We start from the raw sequence: 18631 nt of genomic DNA, 5'->3' as shown, positions 1-18631 counted from the left end.
ATTTTAATATTTATAGATGTGAAAACTGAGAAACTCTATCCACGTAAACAAACTAAATAAATAGGAGTGAAAAGAGTTTTATAACAGCATCATCACTTGATGTTTTGAACCAAGTAAAATGAAAACATATGTCTACACAATTCCACCTATGAGAGGAGTTGCTAGGTCATATAGTAAATCTATGTATAACTTTTCAAGAAACAAATTGTTTATCAAAAAGTGACTGCATCATTTTACATCGCTACCAGTAATGCATGAGGGTTTGAATTTCTCCACATCTTTGTACAACACCAGTTAGTATCTATCTTGTTTATTACAAACATTCTAGTGGGTAAGTAATGACATCTCACTGTGTTTTTGATTTGCATTTCCCTAAAGACTAATGACACTGAGAATCTTTTCATGTGCTTTCTGGACATTTGTATGTCTTCGGAGAATTGCCTATTCAAATCTTTTGCCCACTTAAAATTATATTACTTATCTTGTTAATTATTAGGTTATAAGAGTTCTTTGTATGTTTGAAATACATGTAAAATATGATGATTTGAAAATTTATTCTCATAGTCTATAGGTTGTATTTTCAATTTCTTGATGGTGTCTTTTGAAGAGCAAATGGTTTTAATTCTGATGATGTACAATTTACCATTTTTTTTCTTTTATTGATTATATTTTGGGGGGTCATATCTAACCAGAATAAATAAATATTGGGATAAAATTTCATCAAGTGATATGGAGATATGCGTTTAAGAAGAAAAGGAATGATGTAAAATTTCCTATTAAAGAAAGGCTTGTTAATATAGTTTTAAAAACTGATGATGGATATAAAATTATCTGGTATTTAGGTTCCACTGGCTACAATTCAGTTATGTAACTGTTTCATTTTAGAATGTCAATTTACAATAAAACAATTTGCATCCCTTGCAACTCTCTAAGGGAGATGAAAAATTTTGATGCTCAATCTAAAAATGAGGGAGAAGGTACAGAGTCACAGTTTTTCAGAATTCTTTTTAAGGTGTATAAGAGCAAAATCATCTAAAACCACTGTGTTAATGTATACACCCCTAAGAGGTTTTTCTCTTTGGAATGGCTGGCTGTTATCTTTCTGAGATTCCAGAGAACTACCAAGTGGCACTACCAGATTTTAAATTTAAAAGCCTCCCCCCCAGTAGTCATCCAATATTCCCCATCATTAATTAATTTTGATTGAGGGGAGTAACAATTCATCTGGAATTAAGTCTCTGCCATCCTTAAACAAGTCACTTAGTCTTAAGAGCTCAGGGCACATCATATATATGTATGTATATATATGTATATAGTTTTTTAAGGCAGGTCTATTCAAGAGTGTAAAATCTGACATCTGTTGACTGAAGAAAAACGTACAACCTAAAAGTTTCGAGATTAAGTTTTATTCGGGGCTCTTACTAAGGACAGTTGCCTGGGACACAGCCTCTCAGATAACTCTGAGGAACTGCTCTGACGAGATAAGGGAGGAACCAGGATATGTAGGAGTTTTGTGGGGTTTTCTGGTTTTGGTTTGTTTTTGTTTTTGTTTTTCTGCTTTAAAAAAGTGGTAGAACATCAAAAGATTACCGCTAATCACAAAGAACAGACTTCTAAAGTTCATGATCTTAGTGCTTTTACCTCTATGGGAAGATGCAAGAGTCTGGGCTCATTATTCCATAGATATGCATCTTTACTATCTAGGGCCAGTATCCAAAGCATAGACCGCTTTCGATTTTTCTCCATCCTAAACTCCCCTCAGGGCTCATGGGCGGGGGCAGGGGCTGTTGCTTTGGCTTGATCCTCGTAGGACCGGAAAAGCAGGCAGCATTCCCTGTCCACACAGCTATGCTATCTTACTAATTTTAAACAACTTCTGAAGAAAAGTAGAGTATGTTTACTCTGATTTTCCCCTGTTAGCTTTCCATAACCATAAACGGTATCGGCACACTTGCTATTTAACCTTAGGAATCAGGAATTTAACATTTTTTGCCGTGCTGCTACAGACTCCTGGCGTACACGGCTCCCCCTAGATGTCAGAGCGCTCACGGCCCACCGCTCTCGCCCACTCCCTCCAGCCGCCTGGGGTCCGCGGAGAGCAAGAGACTGCGCAAGTGCGGGGCCGTCGACGTGGCCGGGAGACCATGGTTGGGGGTCTGCGCTGAGCCGCTGGCTCAAGTGGTTCTCTCCGGGCCTTCCGCCCTCCATCCTTTTCTCGCCCTAGAGTTTTACGGTGACTCAGGGGTTCGAAGTGGACTGACGTCTCCCCAGAGACCATTTAGAAGGTCAGAGCGGACAGAATTTAGGCTGAGCAGGCGGGGACGAGTCCCCCGGGCAAAAGCCCGAGTGGGCCTCCCGTGAAAGCCGAGTTGCGCAGGCTGCGCGCTCGCGCTCGGGTCACGCGGGAGCCGGGTTGGTGGGCCGGGCGGCGCGGCCGCGTGACGTAGCGCGTGACGTGGCGCGCGGCTCCGGAGGCTTTGGCAGTTCCGGCGTGCGGGCGCGAGCGTGCGGTGCGCCGGGAACCGCGGGCTGGTACCGGCTGAGCGCTCGGCGGTGGCTGCGCCGCGTCTGAGGGAGCGGGCGCTGGGCTGCGGCCGCCGGGCGGGGAGCTCTTCGGCCGGTGCCGAAGCGCCCGAGGTCTGGAAGGCACAGGTGGGGCTGCGGCCGGCGGGAGGGAGTCGCCCCTGCGCGGGCCCCCAAGGCCGGCGGGTTTGTGCGAGCGCCCCGAGCCCGCGGGCTGGCCGGGCGGGAAGGGCCGAGAAGGCCGCGGCCCCCAATCCAAGTCTCGGAGATGAAACTTTCCTGGAAGGGAGCAATTTTGGAAGAGAATAGTCTTAGAAGTTGTTCTTAGTTAACCCCCATCGCATAGGTTTACGGAACCTTCGCGCTCCCTACTCCCCCTCCTCTATTTACTGTTTTGTCGCAGAGCGCCGCCTTTCTCGCTTCGGTCGCAGTCCTCCCGACGCATCTCTATTGATCAGTTTTTGCTGCCCCACCCCTGCTGTTTACGTTGGCTCTGAGAATCGATTATTCACCCTCACCCAGCGCTTACAGCTTCGTGAAAGTTCGATAGTCTTCCTTTCCAAAAAGGTCAATATTAGGAACGGATAGCTCGCGAGTTTACTCCTTCGAATACGATTGTTCGTGTTTATTAGGGATTGAGCAATGCAGCAGGTCCCTCCGACTTCATTTCTGCGTCTGGAAGAAGTTTCGCTTGGAATGCGCAGTTTCGTGACACGGCATTATTGGCGTTCCCGTAGGGCTGGCCCAGTTCTGCACTCTCTAATTGTAATGAATTGCTTTACTCTGTCTCTTGAGAATGCTCGAGATTTGCTTTAGTGTATTGTAATTTAACGGATTTGCCTTCAAGATTGTTGTTGCCTGTGAAATTACGTTGCCTTAAATATTTAGGGATTCAGCAGTTTTCTTTGAAATTTCCAAAAGCAAGCCAAAAAGAGGTAATATAAGAATGCCCCCCCCCCAATTATAAATGGAGCTATTTTTTGATTCGCTCTCGTTCACATTAAAGGACCTCATTTGGTGATTTTATATGAAACGTTTGAAATAGGAAGCTTTTATGTGCGTCGTCTCTTAACCTGTGGGGCTTTCTGAAACGTCATTGTGTGTAGTTCCTCTAGCAAGCCAGACTAGGGTGGGATGCTACAGGAGGCAGTTACAGACAGGTCTTTGGAAGAAGCTCCCGCTCCTTTTTTTGTTTTGTTTTGTTTTGTAAAGGGCCAGATGGGCGGGCATTAGAGCAACTTCTGCTGCTCCTAGGGAGATGAGTAGTTGTATTATTGAAGACTACTTGTGATGTTGACCGTTAGCATGATTGTTACTACTTTCAGTGTTTATGGGATTGAGTTAGGTCCAAGGGTTTGGTTGAGAATTTAACCTTTGCTCCTCAGTATTTTTTTTTAAAGCGCGCGTGCACACACGGTTATATTTGAAACAAATATATTTTACTTCTTCTATTAAAACGTTTAAAAAATAACTTAAATGTGCCATTGGTATCTGGAGCCAGCTTTTGTTTGTGATTGAAGATGGTTATAGTGGTGTAGGTACTGTTTTATTTAATACTTCAGATTGACATTTCAAAGACTTTTTCTGTCCCCAACTTTAAAAATTCAAGCGTCAAATCATGTAATAATAGTTTTTATCTTTTCAAGACACTTGATAAACACTTAACTATGGTTAAGGATATGGTAGACATTGTTTTTTCTAAAGTCACCATCGTATAAGTGCTATTCCTGTGAAATGCATTTTCTCAGAGGCTACGGAGAATATAGCAAATCCCAGAACAACGACAAAATAAAAATATAATATTTTAGTACAAACTTTTTTCTTTCTGTGTTGAGATTCCCAACTGCGTTTCACCGGAAAGATACACAGGCTCTTCTCCCTGCTAAATTTTTTTCTCTTCAGAGTGGAGATGCCCAGCAAGGAAGGCTGTTCAGCAGCAGCTGACCCATGGAATCACACCCCCCCACCCACATGCACACACGTGTGTGCACATACACGCCTGCCTTCCCTTTGAATAGCGCTCCCATTTCCTTCAGTGACACATTATTTAGGAAATCTTTCAGCACACTATGTGAAATAAGCTTTGAAATAAAGATATATGCAAGGTCATATTGTTTCTACCTAGGGTTCCTTTATCGTGCCTTCTTTCTGCCTTTAAATGTTATCTATTTTTTTAAGGCTTAAGACCTAAGTCTACCAAGAAACACACCAAGTACCCTTCACACCTTCCGCACTCTGCTAACTTGTAAGCATAGCAGGAGGTTTAGCTTTGGAATCAGACATTTCATTTCATTTTCTTGACAAATATCTATTGAGCCTGACTCTTTGAATCTGTCTCTTCCATTTACTAGTTCATTTACTAGTTCTTGAACAAGCTGTTCAATATTTGTAAAAGATTTTCTAAATCAGATCAAACCTTCAAGGATATGAGTAAATGGAGCGTAGAACAGTGCCAAGCACATCCAAAGAGCTTAATAAGAGGTAGTAAATTACGGTGCTTCTAAGCGCCACAGACCGTGTGTGTTTTGTGTTTGCAGTATAATAGTGAGTGGTTTTAGAAGTGTTTTTAATTTGCAATTGTTTTTAATTTTTGTAAAACTATCCCCCTTGCACACGATAGGTGGTTTTATAATGTTTTACATTATACTTTCAGGTAGTTGGAAAGGATGCAGTTTCCCACGTGATATAGATACTGACATTTTAATATAAAATTGGTACATCACTCAACTATATCTCAAGGAGTATCTTATTGCACTTTTATAGCCATCACCATCAATTTAAAAAATAAATGGTATTTTACACAGTTCCTTTTTCTTGAAATTGTACTTTGATTTTTACCCACCCCCACTGAATATTATCTTAATGTAATTTATTTATGCCTGACAGTTTTTTATTCTGTCATACATGTCTTTAATAAAAATATTTGTGTAAGTTGAAACTAAGTTTTAAAAATTTCCTTTAACTGTAACTCTAGGAGTTATTTTTCTGCTGGATTGAATTATTAGAAGTAGTAGTAGTTGGTCAGAACAGGATAATACCTGATGGATTTTGACAAAGAATAAATATGAAAAATGGAAGTTTAGTGGAAATTTATATCTTAACGAGCTTGATAGTTGGAGTCGTGCCTCAAGTGAAATTGACACCTCTGACTTTTTTGGGCTGTTTCATAGTACCATGCCTTTCCATTATGGGGAATACACCATAGTAAAAATAGGAATGAGTGAGAGGTATTTTTGGTAAAGTTTCGTAAAGTGGGAAGATTGAAAGGAGCTTGGAAGAGGAAAAACAACAGTATGATAGCTGAACTGCAGGCATATTCCCAGGGAGGTCAGTTTTAGGAGTACTAAATGGAAGTACAGGGATCTGGAAGCCTTTTTCTTAAGATTATATATGTTATTGCAACATGTTCCTTGACAAATCTTCATGTGCCCTAGGGGTACACATTCCCTAATTTAAAGACCATTTGAGCAGTGGTTATCAATGGGGGATGATTTTGCTGCCAGGGTACATTTGGCAATGTCTGGACCCATTTTTGATCTGTCACATGGCGGGTGGAGGGTGTGCTGCTTCTGGCATCTAGCAGATAGAGATCAGAGTGCGGATAAACATCTTACAGTGATTAGGACAGCCTCCCATAACAAAGAATTTTCCAGCCCAAAATGTCAATCAAACCGAGGTTGAGAAGCCCTGGTTTAGAGGATTAGTTTTGGAATCAGACTATTTAACTCTATAACCTAGGGCAGTGGGTTAGTAAACTTTTTTTGTAAAGTGCCAGACAGTAGATAGTAAAATATTTTAGGCTTGTGGGACACCTTTGATCTCTGTTGCATATCCATGTTTTTATAACCCTTTAAAAATGTGAAAATAATTATTAGTTCCCCGGTCTTTCAGAAACGTGATCTAAGGCAGTTACTGCCTTCAAACCTCAATTTTTTTCCCCAAACCTCAATTTTTTTCCCTCTGCAAAGTACTAGTGATAGTAACAATGCCTCAGGAGTTGTTTGTAAAGATTAAATGAGATAAACATCTAGCATAGTCTCCAGCACACATTAAACGCTCTGTAAATTGGGCGTTGGTAGTAGTGGTATCCTGTAGCAAGTAGCAAAAAAGTGGGTGCCAGGTCACAGTGTTGTTCAAGACCCTATTCAAATCAATTGGACAAACTTAAAAATGCTGGTTAAATTCCCAGATCAGCCAGCTCACAAGAGCCTGTTTAACCTCTGCTGTCTTCCTTTCTGAACTCTGAGCCTCCTTGTACCCTAAGGGACATGGAGTGCAGAATTCCTGTCCCATGGTTTCTAAGGGAAGATCTACTGAGAGTCTATTCTAAAGACAGAATTCCAGGGAAAGGAAATTTGATTTTGATAGGGGATTCAGGGTAGGGCAAGTGAGGTCTGATTATGGTCAATTGTATATGATGTTTTCTAAATTGGAGACTGAATATATATATTCTCTCAACTACCATGAAGTCACTGCATGATAAGGCTAACCAATGGTTTGTTTCTTTTTCAGGTTAGAAAGTATGGTTAGGCCAGTTTTGGTGATGCCTTTATAATGTAAATTGTTGCAAAAACAGCCTTATCCTGTTACTGTAATTTTTAATGAGATCACAGGAAGACAGTCTCTAAAACTGCAGTATCCACAGTAGGCACATGTGGGTATTGAGCGCTTGAGATGAAGGTACTTGGAATTGAGATCCGCTTCAAGCGTAAAATACACACTAAGTTTCAAAGACTTAATGCCAAAAAATAAGGTAAACTGTCTCAATAATTTGCATATTGGGTACATGGTGAAATAATATTTTGGCTGTATTTGGATAAATAGCATCACTGAGATTTCTTTTTACTTTTTAAATGTGGCTATTAGAAAATTTAAAATTACATATGTAGTTAACATCATAATTCTGTTAGACAATCTGCTCTAAAGCTTCAGTTTACTTTTTAAAAAATAGTAATTAATTTTTTTATCCTGTACATATTATTAAGAATTAGATATTTTTATAAGACTGGCAGTGAAAATCAGAGGTCCCACCCTCCCAGCCTCATCCCTTACTCCCAAAGGCAGTATGTATCAATTTTCTTACCTATTCTTTTGGTCTTTCTAAATCTGTAAACAGGATGCTTATATTGCTACTTTATTTTATTTTTCAGTTTTAGGCATTGTCCATTAATTTCCTAATAGGAAAGATGAAATTTTAGGTCTTCCATCCTATACCACAGGCACAGAAACTTCCTATCCATCCATCTTCCCATCTTCTCAATATGGTTGTATTATAATTTTGCTCGTATCGAGATTCATTATTTACATTATTATGACGTTAATCAAAACTGAAACATGCAGTACATGATTACTTTTCTTTCTAGCTTAGCATCTTGTTTTCCCTGAAGTTAATAATTGTCTTGATTTTTATTTTCTTAGTTTACCATGTACTTATCACTGATTAAACCCTGAGTCCTCCCACAGTTATTTATTGGGTTGGCCAAAAGGTTAGTTTGGTTTTTTCCGTAAGATGGCTCTAGTAGCACTTAGTTGTCTTTAACTTCATTCAGAACAATTTTGTTAGATTGTATGTGACAGCTGTCATATCAGCATGCATTTAAAAAAAGACTTATCAAAATTGGTGAATTTTAATATTGAAGATGGGAGAAAAACAACATTTTTGGCATATTATGGTTATTAGTTTAAGAAAGGTAAAAACGCAGTGAAAACACAAAAAGATTTGTGCAGTGTATGGAGAAGGTGCTGTGACTGATCGAACGTGTCAAAAGTGGTTTGCGAAGTTTCGTGCTGGAGATTTCTCGCTGGACAACGCTCCACAGTCGGGTAGACCAGTTGAAGTTCATAGCGATCAAATCGAGACATTAATGGATAACAATCAACGTTATACCACGCAGGAGATAACTGACATACTCAAAATATCCAAATCAAGCATTGAAAATCATTTACACCAGCTTGGTTATGTTCATCGTTTTGATGTTTGGGTTCCACATAAGTTAAGCGAAAAATACCTTCTTGATTGTATTTCCGCATGAGATTCTCTACTTAAACGTAATGAAAACGTTCCTTTTTAAAAACAAATTGTGTGGGACTTCCCTGGTGGCTCAGTGGTTAAGGATCCGCCTGCCAATGCAGGCGACATGGGTTCGAACCCTGGTCCAGGAAGAGCCCACATGCAACTAAGATCCCACGGAGCAACTAAGCCCGTGCACCACAACTACTGAGCCTGCGCTCTAGAGCCCGCGAGCGACAACTACTGAGCCCACGTGCTAAAACTACTGAAGCCCGCGCACCTAGAGCCTGTGCTCTGCAACAAGAGAAGCCACCGCAATGAGAAGCCCGCACACCGCAACGAAGAGTAGCCCCCGCTCACCGCAACTAGAGAAAGCCCGTGCACAGCAACAAAGACCCAATGCAGCCAAAAATAAATAAATAAATAATAAATTTTTTTTAAAAAGTGACAGGTGATGAAAAGTGGATACTGTACAATAATGTGGAATGGAAGAGATCGTGGGGCAGGCCAAACGAACCACCACCACCCACACCAAAGGCTGGTCTTCATCCAAAAGCCCGTGCACAGCAACAAAGACCCAACGCAGCCAAAAATAAATAAATAAATAAATAATAAATTTTTTAAAAAAAGTGACAGGTGATGAAAAGTGGATACTGTACAGTAATGTGGAATGGAAGAGATCGTGGGGCAGGCCAAATGAACCACCACCACCCACACCAAAGGCTGGTCTTCATCCAAAGAAGATGATGTTGTGTATATGGTGGGATTGGAAAGGGAATCCTCTATTATGAGCTCCTTCTGGAAAACCAAACGATTAAATCCAACAAGTACCACTCCTAATTAGACCAACTGAAAGCAGCACTCGGAGAAAAGTGTCCAGAATTAGTCAACAGAAAACCCATAATCAGGATAAAACAAGACCGCATGTTTCTTTGATGACCAGGCAAAAACTGTCACAGCTTGGCTGGGAAGTTCTGATTCATCTGCCATATTCACCAGACGTTGCATCTTCGGATTTCCATTCATTTCAGTCTTTAATGGAAAAAATTTCAATTCCCTGGAAGACTGTAAAAGACCTGGAACAGTTCTTTGCTCAAAAGGATAAAAAGTTTTGGGAAAACGTAATAACGAAGTTGCCTGAAAAATGGCAGAAGGTAGTGGAACAAAAGGGTGAATACGTTGTTCAATAAAGTTCTTGGTGAAAATGAAAAATGTGTGTTTTATTTTTACTTAAAAACCAGAGGCGTTTTTTGGCCAACCTAATAGGTCTCTTCTCAAAACTTAAGAACACATTAGGTATTCTATCGATTTTAGTTGCTTGAAGACATCTCTGGAGTTCTGTCTTCTACTCCAGTAAGAACTGGTTGTGTAATTGTCATCTATGAACTGCTGTCATCAGCCTTGTGATTCCTTTCATCAAACATGGAATCCAAGAAAAAGAAGGTGTAATATCTGAGCAATCACTTGGCTGGGTTTGGAAGTTATTTTCACTCAGAATCATGAATTAATTATACTATTTTCTTCTAACTTCTGTTAGGTTTAAGAAGTTCCTTAGCAATCTTATTTCTTTTTATTTATTTATTTTTATGGATAAGCCCTTTTAAGATGGTCCCTTTGAGCCTAATGTTCTGAAATTTCATGGTTTTGGGGTTTTTTTCATCCTTTGTTCATTGGTCTTTTTACTCTGGGATTTCGTGCTTTCCAGGTCTGGGAAATTCTTTGAATTGTTTCTTCAGCTCTTCTCTCCCTGATATTTTTTAAATCTATTCTCTGTTTCTGGAAGTTTTGTTATTCAGATGTCAGACCTTCTAGACTGAGTTCCAATTTTCTTGTCTGTTCTTTCCTATTTTTCATCTCTTTGTGTTTTTGCTTTGCTTTGCAGAAATTTTCTATAATTTTTTAACCTTATCTTCTCATCCCTCTATTGAGTTTTTCTTTCCAGCTATTTTGTGTACAATTTTTAAAAGCTCCTTTAGTTCGTTGTCCTTTATTGTATGTGTGTATCCTGTTTTTATTTCATGGATGCAGTATTTTCTTTTTCTTTATGTTGATACAAAGGTTTTTTGGAAATGTTCTTCTCCCTGCATATTATCCATTTCAACCAAATTGCATTGTTCTTATTTTCTTTCATATTAGATGTTTTCCTCACCAGTTTTCTGATTCTTAGCTCTCTGCTTATGTATAAGATTGGGGCACTAAAATGTTAATTGGAGACTCTGGAGTAGAACCTATCAACCATGGCTTCTCTGCAGAGTTAGTTGCTTGGACAGTTCCTGGGGGAACTCTCAGTGTCACTTTCTTTAGGTTTTTCCTCTTGGTGGTGGTCAGATTTTTCAGAGAAGACACTATAAACTTTTTTCTGGAGTGGTACCTATCTGCTTGAACTCTTAAGACCCAAGTTGGGGAGAAAAGGTTGAAGGTCTTAGTATTCAGTATCTAATTTTTCATCCCCCTGCTTTTGATATTTACCCTTAATCATGTCTGATAGTTCTCTGTCCTGAGACATTTTATTTTATGCTCTTTTGAATTAAAATAGCCAATCTTCTTTCAGGGCTGGAGAGAAATAGTGTTTTGGGTTGCTTGGTATAGGAGAGATCTCAAGGTCTACTTTGTAAATTAGCTTTGAATCAGTCCTTTTTTCAGCTCTACCTTTACTCCCTCTTCCAGAGGAAGATTGAATCCCATCAGTTCCTGTGCCTTTCGGAGGTTCTGTGATGAGATATAAATGGGGCTGCTTCTCTGGTTGCCCGAATGACAGTGTAGGCTTCAGCTTTCTCAAATCCGTTTTGTGAGTTACTACTTGTCTTCCTCCTTTTTCAGAAACAAAGCCCTGTTGACTCTTCATCCTCCCTCTTTGTGAGTTATGGCTTTGTTATTTGTTTTATTAAAGCATGTAATAAGGTGCAATATAGTGTACTAATCTGAAATTTACAGATTTTTTAATGTATGTATACACCCATGTAATCACCATTCAGATCAAGATAGAGAGCATTTTCATATGCTGTAAGGTCCCCTCGTGTCCCTTCCAAGTCTATACCAACACCTGTAATTATTTTTGTTTCTATCATAATAGACTAATTTTGCCTGTTCCTCAACTTTACCTGTAAAATCGTATAGTATAGTATAGTAGTCTCAATATGAAGTCTTTTGTATGTGGCTTCTTTTGTGCAATTGGTGAGATTCATCAGCGTTACAGGCATCAATTTTTAAAAAAAAATTCCTGCATATTACTGCATAATATAAATATGCCACTATTTATCCCTTCTCCTGTGGGTGGGCATTTGGGTTGTTTCGATTTTTTGGCTTTTGTAAATAGAGCTGCTATGAATATGATTGTACATGTTTTTGGTGTGTATATTCATTTCTCTTGCTTATATACTTCTAAATGGAATTGCTGGGTCATAGAGTGGGTGAATGTAGCTTTGGTAGAAATGCCAAATTTCCATAGTGGCTGTAGCATTTTTCACTTCCACCAGCAAAGTATATGAGAGTTCCAGTTGCCATCTTCTCTAACGCTCGTCAGTCTTCAGTTTCAGCTTCCTGATAAGTATATATAGCTGACCCTTGAACAACAGGGGATTAGGGGCTCCAGTCCCCACACGATCAGAAGTCCCTCTGCTGCTGTCTCTGCCTCAAACACAAAGGATTGATAACATGAGTCATCCAAGGGCAGGAAGCTGAAACGGTTTGGATAGAATCAGGACGCAGACCCCAGTTCTTTTGATTCCACGTAATGTGATCTCTAATCAAACACACTTTCCCCCATACTTAGTTAATTTAAAGAGCTGTAAAATGAAAATACAGTACTGTATTTACTGAAAAAAATCCTTGTATAAGTGGATCCCCTACTGTTCAAGGGTCAGCTGTAGTCATATTATGGATTTTAGTTTCATTTCCCTGAGGGAATCATGTGTTGAACACCTTTTCACACGTCATTTAAATATCCTCTTTTGTGAAGTACCTGTTCATGCCTTTTTTGCATTGAAAAGAATGGTTACGCTTTTTAAATCTCGTAAGTCATTTTAATGGAGTTTTGGGAGTGAACAGGGCTAACTGCATGTGAGTAACCTGCCACCTTTAAGTGGAAGTTGGGTAACTTTAAAGCTTCACTCAGATCATTTTTTTCTTCATTTCTGTTCTCTCCAATGTACGATTCAACCTCATTTTTAATTAGCTACTATAATCTGGAATTATAATGAATTTTAGAGTAAGACTTTTTTGTTCCGACCTTAAAGGTACAGGAAACTTTTATTTCTTGTAAGAAACTGGAACAAGAAAATTATTCAACAGATGTGTTCTGGCTTATTCTCTTATTTTTTTTAATTAAAAAGATATTTATCAGAAATTAACACACCATTGTAAAGCAATTATACTCCAATAAAGATGTTTAAAAAAGATATTTAGGACCAAGAGTATTATTTATTTATCCATTCAACAAATACATATTGAGTGCTTTCTCTATGTCAGATCTAATAATAGGCTTAGGGAATACATCAGTGAACAGGACGGACAAGCAAGGCTCCAATCTTCTGAAATATATTCAGGTAGGAGAAACTGAAAATAAATAACTAAACAGAGCTATATAAGGTAATTAAAGATGTATTTCCTGTTTTGCAGAAATGGAACAAGAGCCACAAGACGGAGAACCTGCTGAAATTAAGATCATCAAGGAAGCATACAAGAAGGCCTTTTTATTTGTTAATAAAGGACTGAATACTGATGAATTAGGTCAGAAAGAAGAAGCAAAGAACTACTATAAGCAAGGAATAGGGCACTTGCTCAGAGGAATCAGCATTTCATCAGCAGATCCCGAACACATAGGTCCTGGGTGGGAATCTGCTAGACAGATGCAACAGAAAATGAAAGAAACACTACAGAATGTACGTACCAGGTTGGAAATTCTAGAGAAGGGTCTTGCCACTTCTCTACGGAATGATCTTCAGGAGGTGCCCAAGTTATATCCAGAATTTCCGCCTAAAGATATGTCCGAAAAGTCACTGGAGCCTCAGTTCTTTAATTCACTTCCTCAGCACAATGAAGTAAATGGAAACACTTCAACTACAAGTACAGAATCAGTTTCTACACCTAGTACTTTTTCCTTACCATCTCAAAGTCATCCATCAGAAGCACCTCCTGCTTATACTCCTCAGGCTGCTGAGGGTCACTACACTGTATCCTATGGAACAGAATCTGGGGAGTTCTCATCAGTTGGGGAAAACTTTTATAGGAATCATTCTCAGCCACCTCCTCTTGAGACCTTAGGGCTAGATGCAGATGAGTTGATTTTGATACCAAATGGAGTACAGATTTTTTTTGTAAATCCTGCAGGGGAGGTTAGTGCACCTTCATATCCTGGGTACCTTCGAATCGTGAGGTTCTTGGATAATTCTCTTGATACAGTTCTAAACCGTCCTCCTGGGTTTCTTCAGGTAAGCCAAAGAAAAAAGTAAACATAATTTGAAATATGTGTAGAATATGCTTTTTTTATTTGTAAATATTTATAATGTGTCCAAGACAGTAAGTGCAAAAATATTATTATAAATTCTAGTTCCTTTTTAGATATATTTCATGAAATTTATGAGCCTCGAGCATCTAAGTTTGTGTTTGATAGCCTTTTTTTTCTTTTCTTTAGATGTAAATTTTTGTTTTAGTACTAAATTTGTGAATACAGGACCTGAGGGAAATCAGAATATTCATCCTTAACTTGTAATTTTTTATCTGAAGAAGAAACATAATAACTTTGATTTCAAAAGGGATTTATGTAACTCATGTGTGAATGTATAACTGTAAATTTCTATACATGTCAAGCCCCAGCTGAGGGGCTGAACTGGGCTAGATCCAGTGTCTGGAATAGTGGTTCTCAACTAGTAGGAATACCCCCCACCCCCAGTCTCCCCACCGTGGGATATTTTGGCAGTAGTTGGGGACATTTTTGGTTGTCACAACCTGGACTGGGGAGTGTGCTACTGCTACTGGCATATATGGTGGATAGAGGCCAGGTGTACTGCTAAACATCTAAACAGGATAGCTCTCATCAATAAAAAAATTAACTGAAAATTTCAGTCATGCCAAGGTTGAGAAACCCTGGTCTACAAGTAGAGACTGACGATCATCTAAGATGCAGTTCTAACTTTCCAAGCACATAAATTTACCAGGATGCCCTTGGTCCAAGAACAAAGACTGGTGCTAAATAAAGGTTGTTGTTAGGAAACTGTTGTGGAATTAGTAAGGTATTCTGAAGGTGATGGCCCAATATCAGTCTGTTTTTAAAAGAGTGGACGTTGGTACAGGGAGATGGGGTTCTAGAAGTAAGGATTTAGTATACATTGGGTATAACAAAAGGGTTTGCATGTAAGGGAGATGACTATTTGAGCAAGGCAGGTGCTTTTATCCAGAGTCCAGATGATGTGGTTTAGTTACAGTACTAGTTATCCAGATTTATTTTCTCTCTTGGTATATTCTATTTTCAGTTCTTATGCAGCTTGTACATGGAGTCAAATTGAAGGTTGTTTAAAGATAGTTGGAGACTTACTAGGGATGTATGAAGGAGATATTTTGGGGCATTGTTGAAAGGAAAACTTCATTAACGGACAGGAAGAATAGTGTGAATCTCATAAGTTATTTTTAAAAAGAAGCCTTGAGGTTAAAAAGAGTAGGCTTTTTGACTGGGATTGGGAGGGGGCTGATAAAAGATATAACACTTTCTGCTGATCTGGTAATAGAGTAAAAGTGGAATTTAAAAAACCTTTGCGGGGGGCTTCCCTGGTGGCGCAGTGGTTGCGCGTCTGACTGCCGATGCAGGGGAACCGGGTTCGCGCCCCGGTCTGGGAGGATCCCACATGCCGCGGAGCGGCTGGGCCCGTGAGCCATGGCCGCTGAGCCTGCGCGTCCGGAGCCTGTGCTCCGCAACGGGAGAGGCCGCAGCAGAGTGAGGCCCGCATACCAAAAAAAAAAAAACCTATGGGGCCTGGGCTACTGGAGGTGCAGGGAATGAACATCAGAAACATTCTACTACATGTAGAATGAGCTCATGAGCTCAACCATTAAAATGACTTGTTCTCTAGTAAAAATTTGTTCTGTCTTAGTTCTTTTAATTTTGTTTTTAACCTTTTCGACATCTCCTATTTTGAGTCCTAAATAAAAAGTAAGATTGTACCCAAAGTTTGAGTCTTTTTAAGGGGCTCTCATTTACGTGTATTCGGATATTTGTAGCAGTGTCCTGAAAGAGAGTTACCAGGTGTTTACTGAATTTTTTTGTTCTAAAAAACAAACATTGAAACAACTAAGTATTAGACGTTAGATGTAATTTTTTACACTGCAAAAACATCACTATTGCTTTATTTAGGAAATTAGAAATTAATTTGGTTTTAAATAGGCAGACTAGAATTCTATGGCTTCTAAAAACTATTTTTCTCTTGACTTTAGTTTTAATATACTTTTTAAACCTGTTAAATTTATGGTCAGTTCATAGGGAACTTGGACATGAGATTACCCTCTGAAAGTGAAACTGGGAGAAGTCAGCCTATGGTGGATGAGCTCAGCAATCTGTAATAATCTACCCTGAGAAAGGTCTATAAAGTTTCATTTGAGAAGATTTGAAGATACTCCATTTCAATCAAAGTGACCAGAATGTAGTTAATCTTAGAGAAATCATGGCATAGTAAAAGAAACTCTTCCCAATCTTTAGTCATTTAAGTGTAACCATTATGATTTTTTTTGTTAAATCCAACACTTGTTATTCATATTTTTATTTAAATGTCTCATTTGTTAATTTTTTCCTAAATAACAACTGTGAAATTGAGGGAAAGATACCATATTTTTCCCTAATACATGTTAAAATATGTTGCTACTCAGCTTTAGTTTGTATGTTACTTGAAGTCATTTCGTGAACCACAGATGGTTATATATCATACTTTGGAAAACACAGTAATCAGTTTTATTGTAACTTGTGTGAAGTTTGACTTTTATAAAAGTTGGAGAGTGGCTTTTGAGATGACTAAAAAAAGAGAGAATCCATTTAAAAAAAGAATTTGAAAGTGTTAAGCACTTTCTAGGAAAGAGTCAGACTTGAGTGCTTGATCCCTGCACATTCGTATTCTGTTGGTCAGAGATGATGATAGTATACCAGAATTTTCCATCGTTTATATGAAATATTTAATCCCTTTGACTCATGTTTATCGCACAGTATTTTGATAATCTGTTGTTCTTCCAAGTTTCTTAATATTAGGAAGAGAGTGTCCTGGGTGAGGGACGAAGTTCTATTCTGGTCACTCAAAGAATAATGGAAATTAATAATTTGGGTATTCTGATTTAAACTTAGTTTCTTCTGAATTTAGATCTCTAGGAGGTGAGCTTAATTAAGTCTTATTGTGATAATCTGACATCCCCAGATGACGTAGCAGGGCAGCTTTGTGTCATTTTGATTTAACTTCACAATAGATAGTGAACCCATAAATGTAACTTAATCTTATTGCTCTGTCAGATCAGGTTGGGTTTAGTTAAAAGAAAATTCAACATTTTGAATGCTGGGTTTCTAATTACAATAATTGTTTAGTTTCTCCAGTGGCAGATAGCATGTGCTTGAGCCCTAGCCCCACTTTTTGGTTGTTGACTGTGAGCAACTTAACCTCTCTGTGCCTCAGTTTTCTTGTAGTTAAAATGACAGCACTAACCAAGAGGATTAAATCAGTAAATATATTTGGAGTACTTGGAAACAGTTTGATTTTATTTTTTTCCACAAAGGGATGTGTAATTTGAATAATAAAGAAAACCTTAATTTACTTTGACCATTTATTTAAAGCTATACTCATTATTGGTTAACAGTGGGCTGTTTAAGGGCACCAGTTTTACGACTATATAATTAGTGGAGCAATAACATTTTTAGCACAGTTCCTGTGAGTGTTTTGCAGGGAGATCAGACTAGCAAATGGCTGATTTTTATTGGGGGTTTGTTGATGCTGATGGTTCTAGAAAGCCTTGTAAAATGCATTTCAAACTTTAAAATGTGTGTTTGCTAGTATAACAATATTTAAAACCTCGGTGAAAACCTAGTTCTATTAATTGATTTGTTTTAAATTAACCTTTTCAGGTTTGTGACTGGTTGTATCCTCTAGTTCCTGATAGATCTCCAGTTCTTAAATGTACTGTAGGAGCCTACATGTTTCCTGATACAATGTTACAAGCATCAGGATGCTTTGTGGGGGTCGTCTTGTCTTCTGAATTACCAGAAGATGATAGAGAACTCTTTGAGGATCTATTAAGACAAATGTCTGACCTTCGGCTCCAGGTAACTTGTGCGATCACCTTCAGGATATAAACCTACTGTAACATAAGCACTTCTGCTTTTAAAGAAACTGTAATAAGCTCTAATGTGATCAGAGTTAGGAAACTGAGAGTATATAATTTGCGTATTCACAAATACAAGTTGGGAATTGGCTGTAAATAGTGATTAAGATTGTGGTCTCTGGAGTCAGATTGCCTCTGTTTGAATTTGAACTCTTCCACTTAATAGCTATTTAACTCAAGCTGTTGATCTTCTCTATAGTTTAGTTTCTTTATCATAAAGTCAGGATAATGATAACATCCACTTCATTGGGCTGTGATGAAGATTAAAAGTTAATACATTAAGGCACTTACATCAGTGCTAGCAAGTAGTAATGTTCTGTGAATATTTGCTTTTGTTATGACCACTGTCTTACTTCTCAGTTGGGAAAGTGCGCCAATGGGACTAAATGGTGAAGTGAAGGTAATTTCAGCATTAGCATCTGGGTAATATTGGACATTTTAGGGGTATGACTTGAGGAACAGGTTTTGTTTGAGGGAATTGTCTTTGTTCTCATGATGAATGAAGGCAAAATAAAATGTGATTTAAAATACGGTTGGTCATCCTGTGAACTTGCCTTATTTAGCCCATTTCCTCTGCCCACATGCTGATCTGTTACAGGGAGTTGAAATAGAGTATAATGGAGATATTTTCTTTAGGTGTTCTTGCCCATCCTAACATAGGACAAGAAGGGAAAAATATGTTTGATTGTGAATACTGACAGTTATCTGAGGTTGAAGGAGATTGACAGCATGGTAGTGTAATCTTTTATTTTC

The 18631-nt window shown here is 38.6% G+C and overlaps 1 protein-coding gene across 6 annotated transcripts in view; it reads left to right on the top strand.

Annotated features, from left to right (window-relative positions):
* The first annotated feature begins 2151 nt into the window (after window positions 1-2151).
* The window catches only part of SPART (spartin), a 38659-nt gene continuing 22179 nt past the window's right edge, over window positions 2152-18631 (top strand). For 3 of the 6 annotated variants that reach the window (XR_003682601.2, XM_024126001.3, XM_028497623.2), the window contains exons 1-3: window positions 2503-2652; window positions 13151-13962; window positions 17622-17819. Coding sequence is in view for 5 of the 6 variants with exons in the window: in XM_024126001.3 (XP_023981769.1) it covers window positions 13153-13962; window positions 17622-17819 (1008 nt within the window). In the remaining variant the exon portion in view is untranslated. Of the gene's footprint in view, window positions 2286-2502; window positions 2653-2688; window positions 3459-13150; window positions 13963-17621; window positions 17820-18631 lie in introns of those variants that run through there. The other 3 variants (XM_007128863.4, XM_028497621.2, XM_028497622.2) reach the window with 3 other exon arrangements.

The sequence above is a fragment of the Physeter macrocephalus genome, chromosome 13 (assembly GCF_002837175.3).
Source record: "Physeter macrocephalus isolate SW-GA chromosome 13, ASM283717v5, whole genome shotgun sequence".
NCBI classification, from domain to species: Eukaryota; Metazoa; Chordata; class Mammalia; order Artiodactyla; family Physeteridae; genus Physeter; species Physeter macrocephalus.
The sequence above is the reverse complement of the archived record's forward strand: the minus strand, read 5'-3'. Positions and strand labels throughout refer to the sequence as shown.